We start from the raw sequence: 9,327 nt of genomic DNA on the forward strand, positions 1-9,327 counted from the left end.
GTGAGTCCTAAGAGAATGCTTATTTGGCTAATTGAGCTACAAAGAAAACAAAGTTATGCTCTTTTTAAATGCAAAAGTTCTGGTCTAGGTAATTCTATAAATAATTTTCACAAGGACATTATAATAATGTTTAGAAAATATTTAAAATCTGAAATTTCATCCTTAAGAATGATTACCAAACGATGTTCTAATCAAAATGCATAAATAATTTACATGGCTTTAGCCCTGAACTTTAGTTTTGGTACATTTAGATGAGCATTTCTCAACTCCAACACGATTGGAATGATGGGCCTGGTAATTCATTCCAGGTGGGAGCCTGTCCTATACGTTGTGAAGTAGTTAGCAGCATCCCTGATCTCCACCCATTGGACGTCTGTAGCGTCCTCTAGTGTAACAACCCAAAATGTCTCCAGACCACTCTGTAGTCTGTGTCTATGACGAATTTGCATGCCACCCTTGAGCAGGGCCTAAGCTGATCTTCCTTGAATCGTTCCTATTTTAGTATATGTGCTGCCAAAGTGAGCCCTGAGCACCAACTTTTTGATAAAAAGGAGCCTGCTCTACTGGCCTTGGATTCAGACAAGCATGAACTTGAATCCTGGCCTGGCCAACCTATTAAATCTGTGAAGTAGAACCAACTTCATAACTTCTCTGACCTTTACTATCCTCATCTCTTAGATGGGCATTTGTTAGGGAGGTTAGATATCTCAGTGTATAAGAAGTGCATAGCTGATAGTAAATGCTCGAGGAACGACAGCTGCTGGGACCAATGATGCTATTTGTAGGGTGCTCTGAGGAATGTTCTATCCCTTGTAAAATGCTTTCCAGCTTCATATATATATATATATATATATATATATATATATTTAAAAATTTTAAAAAATATATTTTATTGATTTTTTACAGAGAGGAAGGGAGAGGGAATAGAGAGTTAGAGATATCGATGAGAGAGAAACGTCGATCAGCTGCCTCCTGCACACTCCCTACTGGGAATGTGCCCGCAACCAAGGTACGTGCCCTTGACCAGAATCAAATCTGGGACCCTTCAGTCCACAGGCCGGCGCTCTATCCACTGAGCCAAACCGGTTAGGGCCCAGCTTTATATTTTTACTGTGCCAACGTGTTGAGAACATTATAGAGCCAGTTTCACCCTGAAAATGATGCGCTGTTTACCACGAAGGGGCTCTTCTCCCAACGACTCTCTTGCCTTTTTAGATGGCCCTGTGACACAGGCAGTGCCTCGGTGTCAGCCCTGGGAGAAAGTGAAGAATTCCAGATGTGTTTGTAAAATGCCCTACGAATGTCGGTAAGCCCTGTCTTCGCTCACTTCTCTGTTTCATTTTACTCAAGATTAAGAGAATGATTTCTTGGATGCTAGTCTCTGTTTGGTGGAAGGTGCTGCTTACCAAGGGCTAAGGCTCTGTGCCTTGTCACCTGTTGATCCGCTGCCTGTTACTTGCCTGGCAAGTTGTCACCTGGGCTGACAACTGGGGCATCAGCAGTGCTCTCACCTGGCTAGCGAGGCCGAACGACTACTTGTTCTTTCTATAATGTGGTGCAAAACGACAAAGTGTCACCTGAGCGTTTCAAATTTGAGAGGAGTAGGACTGAAATCCTCCTGAGACATAAACTCTCCAAGCAATGCCGACAGGGAAAAAAGCAGCTGCTTTTCTGATTCTTGAAATGTCTGTCTCTAGATTGCTTTATAAGATGCCACCTAACTGGCTCTAGCCGGTTTGGCTCAGTGGGTAGAGAGTTGGCCTGTGGACCAAAGGGCCCCAGGTTCAATTCCAGTCAAGGGCAAGTACCTCAGTTGTAGGCTCCTCCCTGGCCCAGGCCATGGTCAGGGCTCGTGCAGAAGGCAACCAATCGATGTGTTTCTCTCACATCAATGTTTCTCTCTGTCTTTCCCTCTCTCTTTCATTCTCCCTAAAAATCAGTGGAAAAATACTCCTGGGTGAGGATTAATAAAACAAAAGCTGTCAGCCACCTGGAAACCAGCCCATTGTAGGAGTTGCTAGATGTCTGTACCATGGTCCTCATCAGGTTCAGATGGCAGGATTGGATGAGGACAGAGGGGGTTTACTTTGATTCACTGTCATCGTCTTTCCAAATGAACTGAAGTGTGGGAGAGGAAAGGACACTGTAAGCCACAGGGCAGGGTCCTGATGGGTCACAGCTCGGGCATATATCCATGCCCAAGCCTGGAGGATCAAGAGAGGAGCATTTAGGAAAACCTAGAGACAGAGGGAGGTATGGAGACGGCAGCGGAGGAAGGACCTCAGAAATCCCCCAGGAGGGAGCCAGGGGATCTGCACTCTCTTCCCCTTCCGGTCTCCTGCCATCGCACCCCATCGATGAAATGCCCCCAAAGCTAGAGGACAAGGAGGTCTGGGGACGTGTCTTACCCGTCAGTCCTCCGGGCAGCGTGGAGAAGAGAGAGAGTGACTCTGTAGAGGCACGTGGGAGATATCCAGGCCCCGGACGTCCTCAGAACACACATTTACTGGCCACTTACGTGGCTTTCAGTTATTATCACCATCCACGTGCACACCCAACTCCACGAACACCTGCAGAGGGTAGTGTGGTCGTGGTGGCACCTTACGGGAAGGAACCTCTCCCGTGAAGGAGAGAGGAACTCAGTGAAATAGTGTGGATGGCAACGGTGTTTGGGCCCCAGATATTCTGAGGGGGCTGTTATTTTCTATTAATCATTGTTTACTTTGATTCACTTTCATCATCTTTCCAAATTCTCCGATTCATTTCTTTATCAGCAGCCTGCTCTTTATAGAGGTGGTGTGTGTGAGATTACATATCAGATCCCGACACAAAGTGGCCTTGCAGAGTCTCTGCCTCTGAGGCTGCTCTGAGTAGCTCTATTTAAAGTCTAAAGAAGCAGATAAAGGAGATACACCAGGATTTGTTTTCCTGGTGCAAACAACTCCAGGTAAACTTACTACTTGGTCAGAGAGGAAATATTAGAACTAAATGTATATACAAGTGAAGATAGACTTGGTCTGCTATACAAAAATGCGTTGCTGTGCCAGGTTTCACTACAGTAAAGCCTTCCTTACCCATCAACACTCAGATATGCACTTGTTTATTATTTTATTTAATTTATTTTTTTAAATCCTCACCTGAGCATATGTTCATTTTATTGTATTTTTTTAAATTGATTTCAGAGAGGAAGGGAGAGGGAGAGAGAGAAACATCAATGATGAGAGAGAATCATGGATTGGCTGCCTCCTTGCACATCCCCCACTGGGGATCGAGCCCACAACCCAGGCATGTGCCCTTGGCTGGAATCGAACCCAGGACCCCTCAGCCCGCAGGCCGACGCTCAGTCCACTGAGCCAAACCAGCTTTTATTTCTTTAAATACATTTTTATTGATTTCAGAGAGAAAGGGAGTGGGAGAGTGAAGGAGAAACATCAATGATGAGAGAAAATCACTGATTGGCTGCCTCCTGCATGCCCCACACTGGGGATTGAACCCACAATCTGGGCATGTGCCCTGACTGGGAATTGAACCGTGATTTCCTGGTTCATAGGTCAATGCTCAACTACTGAGCCATGCTGGCGGGGGGAGATGTGCTTGTTTATATTTCTCCCAAGTTGGGTCTCATCATTTTGACACCAATGCTTAAGAAAAAAATAACAATTACTTATGGAAAGGTTTTTAAAGTATTTTGTAAACATAGACACCAACCATTAGCGATGAAACAGTTTCATCTTCTCGAGGCTTCAGTCATCAGCTGTGAACTGTGAACGGGACTCTCAGGGCCTCGGGGCTGGGAGAGTGTGAGTGTTCTGCAGCCGGTGGTCCAGTCCCGCCAGAGCCTCTGGGACTGGATCTTGGTGTGCTCTCTGTCCCTCCCTGTGGTCAGTCCCCCAGCTGTCCCAGCAGAGCTGCCTTCTCTTCTCATCTGCTGTGATCTAGATGAAACTAGATCCAGACTAGCTATCTAAGCTTCTAGAATTTGTGAGCAAATAGAGAGCCAAATATGTTCATTGAGAAGATCTGGTGGGGCTGGGCCCTGGTGAGGAAGGAGGTGTGAGTTTCCCTCCTGTCTCTTTGCTGTGGGCGATGACACCCGAGACCCTGAGCTCAGAGCCTCACCTGCCACTTCTCACCCTCCGCTTTTAAGAATGAAAAGCTGGTAAATAATATGATTAAAAAAAATTCGTTTCAGGTCCTCCTTGGGTGTATGTGCTCGGGACGAGAAAAACCAAAGGATACTGCCTCTGACGGTTTGCAAGGTGCATGCCCTCCAATGTCAGGGTAAAAACTTCTCCCTGATGGGCTCCGAGAGCTGTGCTCCCCCGGCCTCCGCCAAGAAGGCGTGCGGCGCGTGTCCCTTGTGGGAGAAATGCGACGGTGAGGGCATTTCTCCTTTGATTCTTTTCTTTTTAAGAATATGATGCTCCACGAATCTGGTATATGCTGCTGAAGTGAGACCAGCAAGGGGAAGTTCTGATTTGTAACTGTAAACATGCTAAAGCGATAGTGCCGAGGTTTTAGAAAATGTAGTTTTCTAGCCTAGCAGCAGATCAGAGAGGACCCCTGAGGATGTCAAGGACTCAGACTGGTCTGAGAGCAAACCACTCGCCCCCACTGGCTCCCCTGGGAAGCAGGTTGGGTCAAGTACCTGGAGGCCAAGAACCCTTCCCAATGGTCTGCATGTCCTCCCAGGCCTCCCTGAGTCCCATTCTACCTTCATGCTTTTTGCTCTGTCGCTGTATTATCCACCTTATGTACTTGGAGTTTGGGCTTTGCCAGGAGAGAAGAGCTAGAGCAGAGTAGCCCCCCCCCCCCGTCCCCCCTCCGCCCAGCCCTGCCCCCATGCAGCCAGGCACCTTGCAGAGTGAACTCTAGGGGTGCTATACCCAATGCTGCAGCTAGGTGGCCTGTGGCAAGGGCTCAGCCCTAAGCTTTTTGTGTCAGGGGACCCTCCTGGGCCATTGCAAGTCCCACTGAGCCCCATGGTGCTGGGCGGGCAGGGAGCCTTCTCCATCCATCAGAGGCACATCTGGGCCAGGTGCTGAGAGCAGTTCCCTCTCCATATTGAGCAAGAAGTTGGTGGGGTCAACGGTCCAGGCTGCTCCTAAGCTCTGGACGTGGTATCAGGGTAGGACCTTCAGGGTCCAGGGCTGGGTCAGCATCTACAGTGCTAACATCTGCCTCAGAGCTCACCCATGACCTTCCATGAATGACCTCTCACTGTGCTCTCCCCAGCCCCAGGGTCCACTCCGGCATAAGAGCCACAAGACCCTATCTAGTGTCTCGTGATGCTGTTGGCTTCTAGGGACAATCCAGACCAACAAGGCTATACCTGCGACAAACAGCCAGCAAGGCCACTGGTCTCTCCTAGGCCCAGCTGAGTCCAGGTGCCTTCAAACACCTCATGGTCTTTCAGGTCCCTGGTCACTTCTCTCGTGGGCCATTTCCTGAAGGAAATATGCCTTCTTATCCCAGCCTGTCTGATGAGTGTCCAGTCCATTCTAGAGGTCACTGGATGGCCCTCCAGGCAGAGGAGACACGGATGCAGGGCCCCAGCCTTGAGGCCATTGCACAAGCCACATAGTGTGCATGTCCCGTGTTCTGCATAGAGACAGAGCCTGTCATGATCCAATCCATTGACGAGGGTTCAGGGAGGACTGAGAGGAGCAGTGGGGTGCTGGCCCCGGGCTGGATGTGGGGGGCGGGCTCAGGAAGAGGTGAGGCTGGGGAAGCAGAACCTGGTGTCGGGTATAGTTGTTTTGATGGCACAGACTCACCCCACACCCTCTTCCTGGGTGGCGCTCTGGCTTCTTGTCAGCTGGGAAGGCCATCTCAGAGCACGGCTCCCTCCAGGCCTGCTAGCTGCCTCCTCCTCTCTGTAGCTGGAGCTGGGGAGGGCATAGGTGTATTTACTGTGTTGAACTATTTTTAACATCTTGTGACTTCATGCTAGAAAGTCTCTATTGTGTCTAAAACCTTTTTGTAGAAACATAACTAAAGCACATCTGCGTGTTTCAATTTCATAAAAAAATAGCCTCATAAAAATAACTATTTAAAAAAAACAGAAATTTTATATCACTTTCTTAAAAGGAAGTCTGACTTGCCACTAAGTATAGGTAACTATCAAACTATGTGTGACGAAACAACATGAGGTCGTAGAGTCTTGCCAGTGGCGCTGGGAGCTTGAGGGAGGCTGTTTCTTTGGGAAAGGAGTTTAGTGTTAAAGACCCACAGTGCCACGCTGACACTTTCTCCTGGAAGGAATCGAGAAGTTGTGATCCAGTATTTTTAGTGCTATGTCCAAGAGGCACTAACAGTGACCTTGACCATGACCACTGGCATGGCCTGCCTTGCACGGTTTCAGCTGTACCACCAAGGGGGGAGGGCTGGGTCCCTGTCCTCAGCTTCCCCAACTGTAAGTGTGGGAGGTGGACTGTGGGATCTGTAAGGTGTCTGCCAGTTGGGGTACGCAGCACAGACAATGACATTTGTAACTCTAGCCATGTCTCGGTCACTTTGGGTTTGGCAGTCACCACGACTGGCTGGCTGACCTTGTCACTCTCCTCTGGAGACGCCTGGCTGGTGTAGTCCAGCCTCGACACGTCGAGCACTCAGAGCCCACTGCACAGCTTGTTTCTGCTTTGTGTGTGTGTGTGTGTGTGTGTGTGTGTGTGTGTGTGTGTGTGTGTGTGTGTGATATGAGGCCTTTGGTGCTGCATGCCCTCTCTCTCATGCCAGTTGAATTCTTTGGTTCTTTGTCTCTGTTTGACCCTTGCCACCCAGTTCTTTGCTGAGGTCTCCTCATTTGGTTGGGGAGCTTGAAGGTCCTACTCAGGTTCTGATTTCCCTGCACGGCCCCCTGGACTAGGACAGAGCTGGACAGCTCTTGCCTTGGGAGAATTGCCCCACGTGCTCCAGATAGTAACAGCAGGCTTGGCACCGGTTTCCAAACCTGCCTATTCTGAGCGGAGCAAACTGCCTGGCTTTCCTGGTCCTATGCCAGGGGGTGGTGGGTTCCATCGCTGGAAGCAGGAGCTCCCATGGGTCGCTAACCACCACATGGAGGGAACGCCCCGACTCGCCATCGCCACGATGTGCCCATGAGCCCGTCTTCCTTCTTTTCCAGCCCAGAGCAGTGCGTGTGAATGCAGAGAAGCCTCGGAGTGCCAGGAGGAAGGCAGCACGGTCTGCGTGGACGTGGATGGCTCCAAGCGGACGATGACCGAGTGCCAGGCCGGTGTCCTGATGTGTCGAGGACAGAGCGTGTCCGTCACCAGCATAGAGCCCTGTGAGGGGGGACCCCAGTAGGCGCCGGGCGGCTGTTGGCTTGCTCGGGATCAGCCACCGCTGTGGCTGCGCTGAGACATCAGGTCATTGAGCACTAAAGACAGCGTCTCTCCATCCCTCCAGGGCCCCCTGCTCCCCTCGGCTCCCCGCCACCTTCCCAAGCCAAACCCGACTCAGATCCTCGTTCTCCTCTTCCTAAAACATCAGTCAGGATGGAGAATAGCCGTGTGCCTCTGCATGTTCTTGGAAAAGTCGCTGACTTCTCTGGACCTTGACTTTCAATGGGAAAATTAGAGGGTTGCTCCCTTCAAGCCTATGATTCTTTCCAGTCTGATTGGCCCCGCCCAGGGGCCCCAACACACTCTGCAAATTGATTAGGAAACAGGAAGAGTAGAGAGGCGGGCCTCCCCCAGTGAAACCGAATACAAAGGGGACCTTGAATGGGAAAAGGCAGGTGCAATCTTTGCATCTCAAGAAGCACACCTGTGCTTCACCCTATTAGCTCATGTAGATTGAAACATGAATTGTCGGTGCCAAACTCAACATGCTCTATGCATGGGCAGCTTCTGCCTTTTTGTCTGAGAACACATACAACTCAGTCTTCTTTGTTGTTTTTTTTTTTTCTTTGTTTGTTTGTTTTGTAGGAGTCAAACACAAGACCTGCAATTTGCCCCACTCGCCCCTTTTCCTTGGTAGGAAGCATCAAGTTCATGCCTGTATGGCATGCTTGCATGTTAAAGAGAACAGTTTTCTCTGATGTGGGTACACACCGAGATTTTTCAGGGAGCCATAGAGGTAGATCAATTTGAAGCATTGGCATTCAATTTATTCCTTATCAAAACAAAACAAAAAGAAAATAGCTGTGGGAGATGAAATGAGTGGGCTTAAATGGAATTTAAAATATGCTTTTTTATATGCAAATAATATTTCTGTATTTTTCTGATACTGATAAATACATTGCAACAATGTAAAATGACAATGATTAAAATACTAATTGAAGGTACTATCCTTTGGAAATTTTTGATCTGTATTACGTTTAACTTTAAAGAATATTCCCATGAAGAATGGTTAATGAGTTCTTTTAAAATATATTTTTATTTTTAAGCTACTTTTTGAAGTATGATTGACATATAAAAAGCAGTGCATGCCCAGCTAGTGTGGCTCAGCAGTTGAGCATCGACCCAGGACCAAGAAGTCATCAATTTGATTCCTGATCAGGGCACATGCCTGGGTTTTGGGCTCGGTCCTCAGTGTGGTGTGTGTGTGTGCAGGAGGCAATCTATTGATGATTCTCTCTCATCAATGTTTCTCTCTCTCTATCCCTCTCTTTTCCCCTCTCTCAAAAAAAAAATCAATAAAAGCATATAAAAAATAAAAAGCTTTCCATGTTTAATGAATACCACAACTTGATGACTTTGAGGAGAAGCATACGCCCATCGAGTCCATAAATATATCCATCAATTCCCAAAGTCTCCTCCTACTCCCATTATTATTATTGTAGGAAGGCAATATAAGATCTTCCTTTTTAGAAAAATTTAAGCATCCATTCCAGTATTGTTAGCCAGCAGCACTATATCTTGCACATGGCTACAGGTATGCTGTACAGTGGATCTCTAGAACTCAGTCATCTTACATAACTGACACTTGCTACCCTTGACCATCATTTCCCCATTTGTCCCTCTGAGCTCCTGGCAACCACCATTGTAACTTCTGCTCCTATCAACTTGATTATTTTAGATTCCACATGTAAGTAAGATAATACAGGTTTTTATCCTCCTCCTTCTCCTTCTCCTTCTCCTTCTCCTTCTCCTTCTCCTTCTCCTTCTCCTTCTCCTTCTCCTTCTCCTTCTCCTTCTCCTCCTTCTCCTTCTCCTCCTCCTCCTCCTCCTCCTCCTCCTCCTCCTCCTCCTCCTCCTCCTCCTCCTCCTCCTCCTCCTCCTCCTCCTTCTCCCCCTCCCCCTCCCCCTTCTCCCCTTCTCCTTCTCCTTCTCCTCCTCCTTCTCCTTCTCCTTCTCCTTCTCCTCCTCTTCCTCCTCCCCC

At 48.3% G+C, this 9,327-nt stretch overlaps 1 protein-coding gene and 1 non-coding gene across 2 annotated transcripts in view; one reads left to right on the forward strand and one right to left on the reverse strand.

The window, feature by feature from the left end:
• The window catches only part of C7 (complement C7), a 47,568-nt gene extending 39,173 nt beyond the window's left edge, over positions 1–8,395 (forward strand). Inside the window, exons 16-18 of the mRNA XM_036310058.1 lie at positions 1,216–1,306; positions 4,193–4,377; positions 7,127–8,395. Coding sequence (XP_036165951.1) covers positions 1,216–1,306; positions 4,193–4,377; positions 7,127–7,308 — 458 coding nt within the window. The 3' untranslated portion in view covers positions 7,309–8,395. The remainder of the gene's footprint in view (positions 1–1,215; positions 1,307–4,192; positions 4,378–7,126) is intronic.
• LOC118657167 lies at positions 420–526 on the reverse strand. Its single transcript, XR_004967897.1, has one exon. It is a non-coding gene; the product is annotated as a U6 spliceosomal RNA (small nuclear RNA).
• Positions 8,396–9,327: the final 932 nt, after the last annotated feature.

Source organism: Myotis myotis, unplaced genomic scaffold, assembly GCF_014108235.1.
Source record: "Myotis myotis isolate mMyoMyo1 unplaced genomic scaffold, mMyoMyo1.p scaffold_m19_p_5, whole genome shotgun sequence".
NCBI classification, from domain to species: domain Eukaryota; kingdom Metazoa; phylum Chordata; class Mammalia; order Chiroptera; family Vespertilionidae; genus Myotis; species Myotis myotis.